At 42.1% G+C, this 18,670-nt stretch overlaps 1 protein-coding gene across 2 annotated transcripts; it reads right to left on the bottom strand.

Moving 5' to 3' along the window:
* Positions 1 to 1,007: 1,007 nt before the first annotated feature.
* Positions 1,008 to 17,022, bottom strand: LOC144041263 (uncharacterized). Of its 2 annotated transcripts, none has more exons than XM_077555317.1 (6): positions 16,700 to 17,022; positions 8,260 to 8,410; positions 4,874 to 4,941; positions 4,293 to 4,402; positions 3,572 to 3,702; positions 1,008 to 1,864 (listed from the first exon to the last, which is right to left on the bottom strand). In XM_077555317.1, exons 1-6 carry the CDS (start codon positions 16,937 to 16,939, stop codon positions 1,176 to 1,178), a joined length of 1,389 nt encoding a protein of 462 aa, XP_077411443.1. In that variant the 5' UTR covers positions 16,940 to 17,022; the 3' UTR covers positions 1,008 to 1,175. The 2 variants fall into 2 exon arrangements, with proteins under 2 accessions (XP_077411443.1, XP_077411444.1); XM_077555318.1 differs by having other exon boundaries at positions 3,572 to 3,663.
* Positions 17,023 to 18,670: the final 1,648 nt, after the last annotated feature.

Raw genomic sequence — 18,670 nt, 5'->3', positions numbered from 1 at the left:
CTCCGTCATAGTTGTCGTCATAGTTTTGATGCCTTCAGTGAGAATCTACAATGTACATAATCATGAAAATAAAGCATGGTATTGGAAGGAGTAATATGGCGGCCTCGTGGCTTCAAAAGTCTTGGCTATTCAGATCAGTGGGTCGTCTTCTTCGCTGATTCTTCTTCTACGCTTTCCATTAACTGCGTGTGGCTGCGCTACAGCGCCTCTCCAGACTTGGTATGTACATTACAGCCGTTAAACGTCCTCAGCGTCTTCTTTTGGACACACGCATGTCTTGAAATGTTTCTGTGTGTACAAGATTTTTTTGAGGAACAAAGCCGGTTTTGCTTCCATGTGAACAGGGCCTTAGTTTCTGGTTTTTGTTCAGTCTCTGTCGGTCCATTGTCACTTTTGGTCATCGTCACGCCCATGTCATACTCTGTCCATGTCCTTGCCACGTCAGGTTTTTCACCTCTTTGTTTTTGTTTGATTAAAACTACACATTTTTGATTGCGTTACTGCCTCTTCCCTACTTCCCTCAACCCCAACGAATGTGACAATTTCATTGTGTGTGTGTGTGTGTGTGTGTGTGCGTGCACGCGCGTGTGCACGCTCGTTGGCCAGTAGCAATCATGCAAAATGACACATGTTTTATGAAAAAACTTTATTTATATACAACTATGGAAGCTATGCCTATGCTGTGATAGCGATGAGATGTTTGTACTTCCCATTTGTAACTTTAAACCTTAAAAGAGGCTCGTCAAACTCAGAACAAATTTATAAAAACTTCAAAATACTTAAAACTTCCGGTTTTTAGATTGTATTCTCCTCCTAGTGGACAATGTGAAGGATTTACATTGTGTAGCTTACTTCGTCACCCTTGCTCAGTTGTCTCACCATGCTACGTTGCATCCATGCTTCAACACTCCTGACCGCCTCATTCAACATGCAAACTCCACACTGGAGGGCCTGAGCTGAGATTCAAACCCACAATCTCTCAAACGAGCAGACGTGCTGACCACTACTTCACCATGCTGCTTTTAATTATTATAATTACTATCATTAAACACATTTCAAATAAAGGTATACATACACATGGTATCATCACAAATTGTCACCTGCTTTTTCATTATTAGGTTGGTTATTAGGATATGTTCTATGTGTGTGCTTGTGTGTGCATGTGGTTCTCTTCCTCACAATGGCAGCACGACAAGGACAAAGAAGATAAAATAGAGTAAAAGCACAGGCATGGGTGGAGGTGATGAGCATGAGATGGCTTCATTCACTGTGATGGTCACGTCTTTTTGAGATTTTGTGATGATTGGCAGGCCATCCATTTTTGGTTCTTGTTGTCCTGACTTGGAATCCTCCTCCTTCCTCATGGCTGCTTCCCGCTGGGGTGGAGTGGGAGTCATTGGGGGGGAACGGCTGTCTGCTTGGTGGCATGACTCTGTTGTTGCAAGAGGACGAACAAGCACACCCTCCCTCTCCTCCTCTTCCTCACCCAAGATAAAGTTGGGATTGGGTGTCACGAGAAGAGGAGGAAGAGTGGGAGTCAGTAGCGGAAGGCTGGTTCTGATAGTTCTGCTGGTTTTGGTGGTGATGTCCACCTGGTGGTATGACTCTGTTGTGAGAGGAAAAACAAGCACACCCTCTTCCTCCTCCTCCTCCTCACCCGAGATGAAGTTGGGCTTGGATGTCTCAAGAGGAGGAAAAAGAGTGGGAGTCAGTAGTGGAGGCGTGGTTCTCCTGGTTCTAGTGGTGATGTCCGTCTGGTGGAATGACTCTATTGTTGCGTCAGGAAGAAGAAGTGTATCCTCCTCTTCCCCCTCTTCCTCAACCATCTCTTCTTGACTACCATCATTGTCATCCTTGTCGGGAACTACGAACCACACAAACCAGAGTATAACATCTTACTAGCTTTTACCAGTGTTTCCCTCCCTGAACAGAGGTAGAAAATCCAGGTCCAGAAAGTAAAAACCCTGCCACAGTTTGGCTTTAGCCCCTGGTGCTAGCTTGATTGTTCCCTAGCTAGCTCCCATGGTGCTTGTTTACCTGCTAGGGAGCTAGCTAGCTAGATAGCATCAGGGGCTAAAGCAAAACTGTGGCAGGGTTTTTAGCTTCTGGGCCTGGATTTGCCACCTCTGCCCCTGAACATACTTTAGCCCCCATATGTGATATATTTCATGAAACGTGTCAAACACATAATCAAATAATATAGTGTGTAATATAGTCAGCTACATAGTATGTAACATATCATTTTTTAATTAACATATACTGTGGTCAAACAATGGAAAATTCAATGTAATAAAAATTGGGTGTAATGCAGGTAATTAAAGTATTGTGTTGTGTAGTCAGACAATCTAGTAATTAATAGAATATAAAATTGTATGTGAAATGTAGTCAAATAATGTAGCATGTAATGTACTGTAGAGTCATAATGCATTATGTAATAAAGTAGTATGTACTGAGGTCAAAATACTGTACCATGAAAACCATGAAAATAATTTATTCTATAATGCAGCACAAAATAGGTGTATAGCGTGGCCAAATTATGTAGTATATACTCAGAGTTGGGGAATACAGGTCCAGAAAGTAAAAACCCTGCCACAGATTGGCTTTAGCCACAGGTGCTTCTACTTAACTGGCAGGTAAACGAGCTCATAGAACCACAGATTGGCTTTAGCCACAGGTGCTTCTACTTAACTGGCAGGTAAACAAGCTCATAGAAGCATAGAAGCACCTGTGACTAAAGTAAAAATGTTTCAGGGTTTGTTCTCTCTGGACCTGGATTCCCCAACCTTGTATATACTTAATAATTAGGGGTGTCAGGCAATTTGTAATCGTAATTAATCGCATGACATCAATAGTTAACTCACAATTAATCGCAAATGTTATATCTGTTCTAAATGTACAATACAATGTACAATAAAATATCTTAAATTCAGTAATTAATTGTTCATACTCCTGTTAACACAAAAGTGGGAAAAACATGTTAAACTAATAGAAATATGGCTGCACCTTTTAGTTATTGATACAGTAATTTCATAATGCATTTTGAAACATTGTTTGAAGCAATTGAGTTAAAATTAAAACGATATCCTGTACTGTAAAAAATGAGTGTAATATTGATTTCTGTTGAGGTCATTTTTCTGCTACTAGATGGCATAATTGCATTTGTAAGACGTTGATGATAGCTCAGTGCATTTTTCTTTTCATATTAAGAGCTATCTAATCTTTAACATGAAGTAACTTGTGAAATTCTGCACATTTTTTAAATTCTAAAATACACCTTGACCCCAGTCTCCATAAATATATGCATTATTATTACATTTATTACTGCTAAATTTTGACGTGGACGTGTCTGCTGCGTTGTGACTGGAATTCCGCCTGTACAGGCTTTCCAAGTAAAGGGCGGTCATTAATCGCATGTTTAAAAAAATTAGTGGCGTTAAAGGAACTATAAATCAACTCAAAATTAACTCACTAATTTTGACACCCCTAGTAATAATAAATGTATTACAATGTGTGTACGTGCATGGATGCATGTGTGTTTATTAGCAGGAAGTTAATTAGGATAATGTCATACCACAGAGGTTGTTTTCACATGTTTGCAGTTTTTCCGGACATTGGGAGCATGAGTCTCCTTCCGCATAAGGGTGCTCATCTTCGTAGTTCCCACTGCACACACACACACGCACGCACGCACGCACGTACGCACTGACACACACACACGCACGCACACACACACACACACACACACACGCACACACACACACACACACACACACACACGCGCACACACACACGCACACACACGCACACACACACACGCACACACACACACACACACACACACATCAGTGTTAGCACATTGCAAATACTCTGGTCTCCATAAGGCACTTCACTTACTCCGCTGTGGCACTCCAGTAGTTAGCATTAGTTCTAGAAAGTAGCTCACTAATGCTAAATAGCAGTACTGTTAGCAATACCATTAGCTATGGTAACTGTTAGCAATAGCATTCGCTACGGTAATGATGAAAAAGTCATTGGGTAGCAGTGCTGTTCAGAGGTGGCAAATCCAGGTTCAGAAAGTAAGACATCTGACACAATTTGGCTTTAGTCCCAGGTGCTAGCTAGCTAGCTTCATAGCTAGCTCCCATGGTGCTCGTTTACCTGCTAGGGAGCTAGACAGCTAGCATCAATGGTTAAAGCAAAACTGTGGCAGGGTTTTTATTTTCTGGACCTGGATTTGTCACCCCTGCTGTTGTTAGCATTAGCTCTAGTAATCTAGAGAAGTTAGCACTGACGCTGGGTAGTAGTTGCACACCAGGAAAGAGATCTTCTCCAACACAAGTCCCTCCATGTTGTTACACAGGTGGGCGGCACAGCCCACCCTGTGAGTATCTGACCACACCATCTGAAAAGTTATGGCAAAGTCTCACATGTCACTTACATCTACTAGATTGTGGAAGAATGCAGAAACCTTGTCAACTGTGCTGAACATGAAAGATACTTAGATGGACCAGTTGGCTGACGTTTGGGGGACGTAACCGGAGCCACAAGGGGACTCTGTACTGGGCACGCCTTCCTCTGGACGACCGCTTATACTACAGAATCATTCTGACTTTTCACAGACAAATAAGGACCTCACCTACATATGGGGACATTTTGGAGGTCCTCATTACTTTCAACAAATAGGGGCTTCACCTACAAATGGGGACATTTTGGAGGTCCCCAATTGTAGGTGAGGTCTTTTTGAGGGTCAAGAGTTTAGTTTGATATGGGTTATGGTTGAGTTTAGGTTAAGGACTTTAGGAGAAGGGGCTAGGAAATGATGTCCCTGTTTTGCACAAAAAACAACCCGCATGTGTATGCACATGTCACTGACCTGTGTGTAATGTCCACACATCTTGTCGTCATCACAACTGTTGTTATGGAAGTCATAGTTCAGATGTTCTACACACACACACACACACACACAATTTTAGTTATTGAATTTGGAATTTGTGACAGGTGTATAAAAATATAATAATTCATTTGTGAGACATTTTATGTGCCCATTAGGCTGTGTTTAACTAATTCAAACCTAAAAACCTATAAATACCTTTTATTAATATTGTCCTGCATTCCCAAAAACAGGATTATATATATTTTTTTATGTCTTTTTATGCTAGAGCATACAGAAGACTTTGCTGCAGCTTCTGACCTGAAGAGGTTGCTTAAAGCAATGGTAGTTATTACAAAAAATGGCCAGCAAGTGGCAGCAGAGTATAAGAGATCAGCCAGGACCATGTTGCAACAAGCTCTTTTTGTCAGTGTTTTCAACAGGAATGTGAATAATGATGAAACTTTGCTATATTCTAATGCTAATTGCTGCAAAACAGAAACTTATTTTTTTTTCCTGATGAAAGAAGAGACTCTAATCTTTGCTTTTGCAGGTTCCATGTTCCAAGGAAGGTGTGTCGGTGGAATTAAGGAGGTCTTCGAAGTATTTTCCCCACCGATTCACGACGTCCCGAGTCAAGTTCAGCAGCACCCCATCTCCACTATACACAGTGTTAATGGCGCACTGCTTTCCTCTCCTGAAACGCCGGATGGTGAACCAGAATTTCTTCTAAGCCGTCCAGAAGTTGTTTTCCATGGCCTCACCGAACTCCTCCCATGTCCGAGTTTTTGCCTCAGTGACCACCGAAGCCACATTCCGCTTGGTCAGCCGGTACCCGTCAGCAGCCTCCGGAGTCCCACAGGCCAAAAAGGCCCAATAGGACTCCTTCTTCACCTTGACGGCATCCTTCCGAGGATTGCCGCCACGACAGGCACCAACCACCTTACGGCCACAGCTCCGATCGGCCGCCTCAACAATGGAAGCGCGGAACATGGTCCACTCGGACTCAATGTCCCCCGCTTCCCTCGGGATAAGGGAGAAGTTCTGCCGGAGGTGGGTGTTGAAATTCTTTCTGACAGGGGATTCTGCCAGACGTTCCCAGCAGACCCTCAAAATACGTTTGGGTCTGCCCGGTTGGTCCAGCATCTTACCTCGCCATCGGAGTCAACACCAGGTGGTGATCAGTTGACAGCTCCACCCCTCTCTTAACCCAAGTGTCCAACACATACGTCCACAAATCCGATGACACGACTACAAAGTCGATCATCGAACTGCGGCCTTGTGTTTGAACATGGTGTTTCTTATGGTTAGTCCGTGGCGAGCACAGAAGTCCAATAACAAAACACAGCTCGTGTTTAGATTGGGGGGGGGGGGTGGTTCCGTTCCTCCCAATCACGCACCTCCAGGTCTCACTGTCATTACCCACGTGAGCGTTGAAGTCCCGCAGCAGAACGAGGGAGTCCCGAGGGGGAGCGCTCTCCAGCACACCCTCCAAGGACTTCAGAATGGGTGAGTACTCTGAGCTGCTGTTCAGTTCGTAAGCACAAACAACAGTTAGGACCCGTCCCCCCACCCGAAGGCGGAGGGAGGCTACTCTCTCATTCACCGGGGTAAACCCCAACGTTCAGGCGCCTAGCCAGGGGGCAATGAGTATGCCCACACCTGCTCTGCGCCTCTCACCGTGGGCAACTACAGAGTGGAAGAGAGTCCAGCCCCTCTCGAGAGAATTGGTACCAGAACCCAAGCTGTGTGTGGAGGCGAGTCCGACTATATCTAGTCGGAACTTCTCAGCCTTGCACACCAGCTCGGGCTCCTTCCCTGCCAGAGAGGTGACATTCCATGTCCCCAGAGCTAGCTTCAGTAGCCGGGGGTCGGACCGCCAAGGCCCCCGCCTTTGGCTGCCACCCAACTCACTGCGCACCCGACCCCTTTGGCCCCTCCTACCGGTGGTGGGCCCATGGGAAGACCTTAATTAATTTAGATGGAAAAGTGGAATTAATGATATCCAATGGAAAGATGCACAAAAAAATAAAGAAAATCACTCAATAGCACCACCTAGAAATGGAGTACCCTCCATTCATTTAGATGGAAAAGAGGAACTAATGATATCCAATTGAAAAAATGCAAAAAACAAAACAAAAAAAATCACTCAATAGCACCACCTAGGCATCCAGTGCCCTCCATTCATTTAGATGAAAAACTGGAACTAATGATATCCAATGGAAAAATACACAAAAAAATCACTCAATACCGCCACCTAAGCATGCAGTACCCTCTATTCATTTAGATGGAAAAGAGTAACTAATGATATCCAATGGATAAATGCAACAACAAAAAATCACTCAATAGCGCCACCTAGGCATGCATTACCCTCCATTCATTTAGATGGAAAAGAGTAACTAATGATATCCAATGGATAAATGCAACAACAAAAAAATCACTCAATAGCGCCACCTAGCCATACAGTACCATTCATTTAGATGGAAAAGTGGAACGAATGATATCCAATGAAAAAATGAAAAAAAAAATCACTCAATAGCGCCACCTAGGCATGCAGTACCCTCCATTCATTTAGATGCAAAAGTGGAATTAATGATATCCAATAGATTGATGCACAAAAAAAGAAAGAAAATCACTCAATAGCGCCACCTAAACATACAGTACCATTCATTTAGATGGAAAAGTGGAACGAATGATATCCAATCAAAAAATGAAAAAAAGAATATCACTCAATAGCGCCACCTAGGCATGCAGAACCCTCCATTCATTTAGATGGAAAACTGGAACAAATGATATCCAACTAACCCTAACCACATATCGTCACAGTATCGAATCAAGAGTTACCCGTATCATCCCACGAAAAGTGGATATACTCTAAAATTCCATAAAAATAAAAATAAAGTATTCCATAAAACTGTCCTGTTTTTAATACAAATACACATAATACACACAAAATACACAAAAATCTGTCATTTTTACATCCTCGCAATAATAAAATTATCATGACTTGATTGACTTGAGCAGTTTGTAGTTATTACTGGTAACACAAGTGGCCTGAATTAATGTAAAATGAGTTTGTCATGAGACATATATATAGTATAAATAATGTCATAAAACAATATTTAGTGAGCAATGAACAAAAATTGAGAAAAATAGTCGCTATTAAATCTCAATATTGTTTTAGGCCGAATTTTAAAGTACATGTCTTTAACTTACTTTAAAATCAACTACCAGCCTAGCTACTAAAACAAAACTAGATCATGCACTATATCAATATATCAATATTATATCAAGTAACCATTGCCGCCCATTCCGGGGATCGAAACCACACAGCAAATAGTCTAGCTTTCATTGACTTTGTCATGTGCGTCCTCTGCAGTCTCACTCACCCAGGAACCACTTCTCCAGTGCCATCCGCAGGTCCAGGGGTCCAGTTCCAGCGTACAGGTTCTCTCCGGTGTCCTCCAGGTCCGGGTTGTGGTTCCAGATGCACTTGGCGGAATAGCCCTCAGCCAGCACCTTCAGCGTCGGGTCCCATTTCTGAAGAAGCAGGGAGTGAGTGAAGGTCTCATAGGTCACTGCAAGCGTCATCATCATCATTCACACTCATATTTTCAACTTCATTGACATTAACTCATGCTACTACCATGTGTCTACATAGGGGCCGTCATTTACTTAACTGCAGATGGAGGGAGACCTTTATTTGTCCAGTAAAATAATAAGAGACAATTTTAGCGCTATATGGCAATTGAACTGGAGTTTAGTCCATGCATCTTCTCAGATCGTCAGTTCAGCAGCCTACACAGAGAAGCCAGAATTTCCTCTGCCCCACCACACTTTCTGGACTACTACCTTGCTCTTCGCCACAGTCCAAGTTTAGCCTCGACTCCACGATCTCGCTTCTGTATACCTGTTCTTGTTTGCCTGCCTTGCTCCTTTTAAGTTTTGATCTTCTTGCTTGAGCTTTGTACTTGCTACCGTTTCCCTGGTGCAAGCTCTTTGTGTTAATTAGCTTGTCCGCGTTTGACGTGCGCTTTTTGTTACCTTATCTCTTGCCTGTTGCAAGATCCCTCAATTGTACTTTTTGTATAGTGTGCTTTGTGGGTTAAATTTTGTACGCCTTACTGGTTGTCTGCGTTTTTTGGGATCAACCACTGCGGAAACGCAACAGCTTGAGTCTGCGTGCATGTCTCGGCTCTTCTCCATTACGCTCCCAATTAATTAAATACTACAAACTGAGAACAAAATAATTCCCACTCCACTTATTTTTAAGGGAAGTGTCCAAAAAACGTCACAACCCTTGTCTGTTGCTCTGTCAGTCATCTTTTTCCTACTGTGTGCCCGTTCATTGAACGCACCTTGAGTCCAATGCAGGAATGATTGCTGCTTTTTCTTCTGCTTCTCTGCGAAAAACATTTGCTCTTGATACAAAACGTTTCTAAAATTGAAAACCACACTTGTGTTCGTCATGTGTTTATTGAAAACATGCGTAGGCAATGCCAATACTGTCGCATGGCTTCCACTCTGCTTGCGCTCGCAGCCTTAATTAGCGCGTCATACTTCTCAACGAGGAGTGCACGGCCAGCTACACTTAATAAGCTTAATTAGCGCTTCATGCTTCTCAACGAGGAATGCAAGTCCAGCGAGCACTTCAGTACGTGAAGCCATCTTCCTGCGGCCTCTCGCACACACACTGAAAGAGCCGTGTTGCTTACTTAAGGCGTTTTCCACATATCTGTAGACAGGCGGCCATGCTGTTATGTGTACCTGCCTTTAAAACAGAGTTGGCGGTCTGTCTCGTATTATTTTTTTTAAGTACCGGTACTAAGAAAAAATGATACCGAGCCGTTTTTTTTACGCCAAAACATCGAGGTACGGTATTGGTACCGGTATCCCGTGCAACACTATTCCATAACGTGTGAACTTAAACTTCGATAGCGTATTAGGGCCACATATATATATTTTTTTTTTTTAGAGGGTGGGGGCAATATTCAAAGAGGCGGACGTCCTAACCAGCCGTGTATCAGTAAAGTTTAAATTAAGAATAAATCCGTCTCCATCCTGCTTTATAAAGTGGCAAATTTGCCACGTTGCCACTTTATAAAGTAGCATATATGCAAGTTTTTTTTTCTTACAATATTACCCCCCCTCGAAAATAATTATATATATTGTATACGTGGCCCTAATATGCCGTAAAAAAATAACTCTATAAACCATTAGAATTCAAGTTAATTTGGCCCTTATACGTATGGAACAAATGTTAAGACAAAATAATCTTATTGCTACACCAAGGAGAGATGGGGAGCATGATAGGTGCTTTCTTCACACAAATGATAGGTGTATTCTGTTCAAATGCATTTATCTATATAATTGAGCTGTTATGTGTGTTGTCTTCTCCCTTCAGCACCACAACATGGAGAACAGCCTCTACTGTCTTGCTCCTGCTGCTGCCCAAGTATAAAGTGTGTAATGTCAAATCACTTTTGCATATACAGGTATGCTGTCAGTTAGAAATTATGAAGTGAAATCAATTCTATTTCTGTTAACCATCCTAAAGATTCTGCCAGAGAACCTGCTGGTAAAAAACAAAACAAAATGTGTGTGTTGTCTTCTCATTCCAAAGGGCCCTATGCTTACCTTGGCCTGGGGCCCCAATTTTTTTTAAATCCATCCCTGCTGTAGATAGAGGGCAGGAAATTCGAACCCAAATCCAATATGAAAAGTGTTGGCCAGTGGCTTGGAGGAGTACCCATTGTGAACATCTTAGGTTTAATCTATTATTTAGAAGATGTTTCAGTCATAACTGGTCAAATAAAAAGGTTATTGTAAAGATATTTTGGGGCAAATTGTTACATAAAGCAGCTTTAAAGTACCACTTGATTGTCGCAAGATGTCACCAGTTGTACTGTACATAACATGAGATCATTTTAACCTCACATTGACTGTTTTTGTGCTTTAGTGCTGCTGTTTTGGTTAGCTACTTACTGAATACAAATTCTTTAATATCCACATATAGACAGGACGGAGACTTACACTTATGTTAATTCCAGATTTTTGTTATTTGGGTCTAGGCATTAATCTGTCGAACAGTATTTGACAATAGAAGATGGCATTTTTTTTGCTAATTACATCAGCAAATTCCCATTCAAATTAACAAAGGCAGCTGTCATTTAAGCACCGGATACGTCATCATGATCACGTGACCAGGATAATGGCGTTCACCACGGTATATTCTTATTTTAATACTTAATTGGTTTAAAAAAAAAATACAAATCTGGGACTATGATGCCAGAGATGTTTGCACTTTTATTCTTTATACAGAATTCCTAATCGAATACTGGAAAATGAGTTATAAATCTTGTGTTCCTTTAACACAGGGTTGTCAAATGTACGGCCCGCGGGCCAGATCAGGTCCACAAAGGGGTTTAATCTGGCCTATGGGATGATTTTTTTTAAAGCAAAAAATAATAATAATAGTATTGCCGGACCAATTAATCAGCTTGGCTACAATCAAAACATACATTTGTAATTTCACAAGCAATCCTCTGATCAGTAGTGCAACTTAATTGCCCTGAATGTCGTAATTTTACATACCACCGAAAGTTACGGTTTGTTTAAAAAAAAAAAATATATATATATATATATATATATATATATATATAGAGAGAGAGAGAGAGAGAGAGAGAGAGAGAGAGAGAGAGAGAGAGAGAGAGAGAGAGAGAGAGAGAGAGAGAGAGAGAGAGAGAGAGAGAGAGAGAGAGAGGGATAGAGATATAGATATGAACAATATATTTACAGTTGAGCCCTGCTATTTAGGGATGACCTGCAAATAGCGCAAAATTTTTCTTCAGTTATATGCGCTTAAAGGGTTATATTCCATGAATTTATTGATCTGGCCTACTTGGTAATATATGAGTTTGAAACCCCTGTTTTGCACATCAAAATGCAAATATCATTAAATAAAAGCTGAAATTCTGAACTTTTGTCTAATCTTCATCTATTAGTCTGAAACCCAAATGTCTTCATATACCACAAAAACAAAGGAATTAACCCTGCCATTCCAATACTTTTGGAGGGCACTGCAAAGCTGGTGAGTTTGATGTGCACAAGTTACACAATGATGTGCAGTAGCTTTGAGAATTTCAGTTCTGATGTGAGAAATGTACCAAAAGGACAGGAAAAAAAATGCAATAGGTGTGTATGTCTGTGTGCGCGCGTGCGTACAGGCAAGTGTTCTTAATTATTGTCGACCCACAACAAATGCAACAAACAACAAGTGTAAATAATCATGGCTGTTCTCCTTTTTCTTTCAAGGCTCTCCACTTCTGGACTGACTTAGTGTTTGGACACGCACGCGCACACACACACACACACACACACACACACACACACACACGTTTGTCTTGCTATCTAAGTGGAGACATGCCATTGACACATTGCATTTCCTAGCCTCTCACCCCAACCTTAACCATCACAACTGATTACCTTACCCTAACCCCAACCAAAATCCAATTCAAACCTAAATTCTAAAACTAATTCTTGACCCTCAAAAAAGAGGTCTGGACTTGTGGGACCCTTTAAAATGTCAAATCTCAACGTGGAGGAGCAGCGGCTCGACTCCGAATCCCTCCCGGATGACCGAGCTTCTCACCCTATGTCTAAGTTAGAACTCGGAGACCCTGCGGAGGAAACTCATTTTGGCCGCTTGTATCTGGGATCTTGTTCTTTCGGTTCGTTACCATAGGTGAGGGTAGGAACATATATAGACCGGTAATTCAAGAGCTTCGCCTTTCGGCTCAGCTCCTTTCTCACCACAACAGACCGAAACAGAGTCCGCATCACTGCAGACGCTGCATCAAATCACACTAGAATGATAATGTGGAGAACTCCTTTGAGTGATTCACATGATCAGTCTGGCTCTTGCCAGGTTATGTTAGCCTAGTAAGTCCCAAGACTTAACACAATAACAAAAGATAAACAATAAATATGATAAAAAGATAAGGTCAATGCTTAAGAATGAAAATCAGGAATACTAATGCAAGAGGCTTGTATTTCACATGATTTTTACGAGGTAATTTATACTTGACAAAAACAATAGTGTTCAACTCTTTAAAGTGCAGGGATGAATGGGCATGACGCTATGATGACACTTTTGAATAGTTGAGTTTTATTAGTTGAATAAATACTAAGTTTTTAAATCACAAATTGCTTTCTTAATGGTGATTTCATCCATCCATCCATTTACTACCACTTATCCTGGGTCGGGTCGCGGGGGCAGCATTTTTAAGAGGGAAGCCCTCTGCCCAGCCACTTCAACCAGCTCCTCCGGCGGGATCCCAAGGTGTTCCCAGGCCAGCCGAGAGAATAGTCTCTCCAGCGTGTACTGGGTCGTCCCCGGGACCTCCCGCTGGTGGGACATGCCCGCCGGAACACCTCTGCAGGGAGGTGTCCAGGAGGCATCCGAACCAGATGCCCGAGCCACCTGATGATTTCAATCTCAATCAAATAATTGTAATTGCGATTATTTTTTTTTTGCCCAATTATGCACTCTGACGTACACATTGCAGCAGTTGTCCACAAGTAAGAATGGTTTTATTATTTTACACATAAATCTATACAATAACCTTGTATACTTCATGAAATTTGCTGATAAGGTCATTCTATGGACGTCATTCAAAGCAGAGTAAAAAACAAGGAAAACATTCTATGATACCAAGAAAAGTGCCAATAATGCAAGTGTTGCTGTATGTATAAATGAGCATAGCAATGGGTTAGGTTTAGGGTTACGAGGGACTCTCCTGAGAGAATCTACTTGAAAACAGGGCAGACATTTTCCAACAGACGGAACAGGATCAGTTCCTTAAAGCAGAGGTACTTAACTATACAAATGTAAGTGTTAGTGTGTAGTTCTACAAAAACTACTTCAAACTTTAGCTCACCCATTTTAAAATGAATTACATTAGTTCATAGTTAATAACTGAATTTTTTCAAACTAAGTTCATTGTTCCAACCCCAGAACAATTATGGAAAAAAAATATAATCACGATTATTTTTGATTGAGATTAAAATCATGATAAAAAAAAAACATTGGAATAAGTGGTTCAGAAAATGGATGGATGGATGGATGTTCAGTGATTTCAGAACGTGGTATTTATTAGTGCTGTCAAAGTTAAAGTGTTAACTGATTAATTAATCACAAAAAAATGATCGCATTAATCATAAATTAACGCAGATTAATCGCATTTTTAATTTTCATAATAGATTATCCTTCAGCGTGACAGCGGATGGCTACGTTTAGCACAGGTTGTGTTTTAGCAATAAACATAATTACATGCATTAAAGTAAAGCATTTAATAAATGTTTGCATATCACATTTAGAATATTTGTTCATGTCAAAATATTGGGGTGTTTTTTTTCCATTTTAAATTATTATTTATAATAATTTATATATTATTATATATAATTAAGTAATTAACTAATTAGAAAAAGAGGAGGATGAGCGTGTGCAGTGGATCAAAAAAGACGTCCTCATAACATTAAATTTCAAAAGAATGAACACATAATCAGTGCTTTTCAAATTTGGCGGGAAAAAAATGTTGATAAAAAAAGCCTTTTTTATTAAGCGATTAATCAAAATTCTAAGATGTGATTAATCTGATTAATTATTATTATAGCCTCATGTATATTCATCCATGCACATAGACCTTTTTCACAAAACCCGGAAGCTAAGTGATCGTTGTGTGTCTCAACTTCCTGTCCTTATATTAAGCGCTAGAAGCAAGATGGGTCGCAGAGTATATTGTACATTATCTCAAGCATTTGCCAAAAGTCACCTTTGCCGATGTGGAAACAAGCATTCTACAAGAAAACTCCATCACAAATAAAGAAGAATGAACAAAGGGTACGCATTTTTCCACAAGAATCTCATTGAAAAGGGGACTGTAAAAAACGCTTCATGTCGCCTAAGGTCAGAAAACTTTTAGGAATGGTCACTGTAGTGGTTTGTGCTAACCCAGAGATTGCAGTGTAGCCTTAAGGGACCCGGGGGTTCCAGAAAGGAGTTTGAAATAAAAGCTAGTTGAAGGCAGAAGCGAACATAAAAAGGCAAGTACAGAGATGGCAAATCCAGGTCCAGAAAGTAAAAACCCTGCCACAGTTTGGCTTTAGCCCCTCGTGCTAGATAGCTAGTTCCCGGGGAGCGAGCTAGCTAGCACCTGGGGCCAAAGCCAAACTGTGGCAGGCTTTTAACTTTCTGGACCTGGATTTGCCACCTCTGCAAGTGGACGCTTCTTTTTGAACACAAGAACATCAGTCACCAATATCCACCCACACATCTCTATGTCTTATGCCCAGTTCAACCTCTGAAAATATAAAAACAATTGCCACAGTATTTTGGCTTATATTGGCATTCAGATATGGTGGCTTTTATTTTTTGCCTGCTGCATTGTTCCAGTCGCTGTGAACGACACCGGAAGTTGATGCACACAACGAACACTTAACTTCCAGGTTTTGTGAAAAAGGTCTGTTGAATACTTTATTCTTTAACTAATTTAACATGAAATTCACTTCATTTGTGCCATTAATATAACTAGTTTTTCGCAGATCTGGAAAATAATTGTGCCTTAGTGTTTGGTATCTTACCTGTGTATGTCTTTCCACAGCGTTTGTATGTGAATATTCATTATTTGAAGGAATATCACTCCCGAAGTTGATGTTAATTTCTTGTTAGTTTGAAAGAAAAAAAAACCTGTTATTCTGTCTAATGTTAAAATTCCAAGAGGTGGGCATTCTGTCAATATCGATGGAAGGTCCGTCAATCCGTCAATGACATTTCAACTCATTTGCTCCTCAAAACATATAAATACATTCTTTTTTTAAAGACTACCATGCTCCCAAAGACGTATTCATGTTTTTTTAAAAAAAATGTTTTTTTTTATGCTATAGCATACAGAAGGCTTTGATGCAGCTTCTGAATTTAAGAGAATGCATGAAGCAATAGTAGTTATTACAAAAATGGCCAGCAGGTGGCATTAGAGTATAATAAATAAACCAGGTCCATGTTGCAACAAGCTGTTTCCCCCACTTATTCACAAACAGATTTGTGAATAATGATGAAACTTGGCTATATTCTAATGCTAATTGCTACAAAACGGAAACAAATAAAAATGTAGATGATGAAAGAAGAGACTCTAATCTTTTTTTTGGTAGGTTCCAATATTTTTATAGCAATAGAACACAATAGTCTGTGGGCCTTGCAAAATCAGTCAAAATCCAGTAAAACGGGGAAGGGGGTTGCTTCAGCAAAATTGGCTTGGAGTGAATGAGTTAATGACAAATGACTCGATGATGGACACCCATTTTGCTGAGGAATGACAGATTGACGAATCGATTACAATGTGGTTCGACTTGAAATATTGCCGGATTGATGATGACAGAAAGGTGTCCCGATGGAGGGAACAACAGCGTAATATATGACATACGCCTTTCTTGCTGTCTGTCCCAGCTGACTCTGCGAGGGGCAAATTATATTCTGGACTAATCGGTAGCCAATTACTGGGCACATATAGAGAAACAGCCATTCACAACTAAGCAATTTTCTAGTATTGAATGAATGTATATGCCCATTTTTTGAATGTGTGTGGAAGCTGGGGTACCCGGAGAACATCCAGGCAAGCACGGTAAGGACATGCAAATGCTACATAGGAAAGATTCAAACCCCAACTTTAGAATTGTAAGGCAGATGTGCTAACCATGCGACCATCGTACCTCCCTTCATGAGAATAATCATTAGCATGATTGTATGAATGGGAGCATTTCCCTTCTGCTTACCAGGGGTAGCATGGCGGAGGCACTCGGGGACACCTGCCCTCTGTAGTGGTTGTGGAGCTCTACCAGCAGCTCTTCCTCCTCCTCACTTAGGTGGCTCCAGGCTCCAGGAGCCAGCAGCGTGGCCAGCAGCAGCCAAGCCCACAGAGGAGCACCTGAGGCCGTGGAGCAGTCGGACATGCACCCCCTCCTCGCTGGCACTTTGCTATCCTTCTGGAGCTCTAATGTGCCCTGTTGTTGCATGTTGGGAAACAAGTCCTGGGAGTGTTGTAGGAGGTCCGTCCAAAGGTGTGTGTATGTGTGTGCTGTCGTCTACCCGGTGCAGATGTGTGCCTTGATCGCCACCACAGCAGCTTTAAGCGTGCAAGCCCCCCCCCACACACACACACATTGCATCCTCCTCTATCATCCCTCCCTCCTCCTTCCATCAAGTGAACATCAGAGCCGCAGCATAACAAACAGAATTCAGCTATCTTTCACACAGAACACTGCGCAGCAGGATATTGCCACAACTGTGCGCTATCTAACAGCAATGCAGCATTCTGCAGTGAAATTATTGGTCTCATATATTCAAGATCTGAGAAAAATCTTTAAAAGTCTTTACATGTTTTTTTAGTTCTTTACTTTGTTCTTCAGTACTTGCTTGTTTAGTCCTTGACTTGTTTCTTCGGTCTGTTATTTGGTTCTTAACTTGGTTCCTGTTGCTTGACTTTTTTCTTCTTAGTTCTTTGTTCTTGACTTGATTCTTTGGATTTTGGTGTGGTTCTTCTTGTTGACTTGTTACTTCAATTATTGATTTTGTTTGTTCTGTGTTGGTTGTAGCTTGGTTCTTTCCGGACTTGGGTCTTGGCCTAGTTTTTAGGTTATTGACTTGGTTCTTGAGTTTCTTTAGTCCTTCCGTTCCTTGCTCTTGACTTGGCTCTGATTTTCGTCTTTTCTTTTGTTCTTGACTTGTTTATGTCACGGCTTGAGAAGGGAGGACCCAGATGCAGTGAGGAAGGCGAGCCACGGCAGGGATGCGGATAACTTACATTTAATGTAGCAATAAACGAAAACACAAAATCACGCACAAAAGTAAACACAAACTCACGCGCACAGGCGGGTAGCAAACAAACTCAAAATCACGCACACAGGCGGACAAAAGCAAACAAACTCACGCGCACAGGCGGATCACAAACAAACTCAAAAGCACGCACAGTGGCGGCAAAAAGGTCAGTCATGGGCAGCAGGAGAAACACTTGTAGGACGAGTACAGTCGGGTCAGGAGAGCGGCGTCTCGGAGTAATCACCCGACACTCCTTGCTGTGTCCATCAGGCTTTTATTGAGGTCTGATGGCAAGATGGCATGATGGGCAGCAGGTGTGTATGGTGGGCGGAGCCCACCAGCTGACCCAAATCATGACAGTACCCCCCCTTAACGACGCCCCTAGGCGGACCACCCGGCGCCGATGGGTGTGCTAAATGGAAATCCCGGACGAGGGACTGGTCCAATATCCAGGAGCGGGGAACCCACTGGCGGTCCTCGGGTCCGTACCCCTCCCAGTCGACCAGATACTGAAACCCTCTGCCCCGCTTTCGAGAGTCCAGAATGTCCCTTACTGTGTACACCGGCTGCCCCCCCACGACCCGGGGAGGCGGCGGGGGCGCGATCGGCGGGCACAAGGGGCTGGCAGAGACAGGCTTAAGCAGGGACGTGTGGAATACTGGGTGTACCATGAGAGTAGGGGGCAGGTTGAGCCGGACAGCTACCGGGTTGACCATAGCGTTGACCTCAAACGGGCCGATGAACCGCGGCCCCAGCTTCTTTGAACTCCCCGCCAACTGTAGGTCCCTAGTGGAGAGCCACACCTTCTGACCCGGTTGGTAGAGCGATGCCGGAACCCGGTGCCTGTCCGCGAGCCGCTTGTTGCGGTCCGAGGTGCAGCACAGGGCCTTCCTAGTGTCTTGCCAAACCCTGCGAGCCCGGCGGAGGTG

The sequence above is a fragment of the Vanacampus margaritifer genome, chromosome 1 (genome assembly GCF_051991255.1).
Source record: "Vanacampus margaritifer isolate UIUO_Vmar chromosome 1, RoL_Vmar_1.0, whole genome shotgun sequence".
In the NCBI taxonomy this organism is placed as follows: Eukaryota; Metazoa; Chordata; class Actinopteri; order Syngnathiformes; family Syngnathidae; genus Vanacampus; species Vanacampus margaritifer.
The sequence above is the reverse complement of the archived record's forward strand: the minus strand, read 5'-3'. Positions and strand labels throughout refer to the sequence as shown.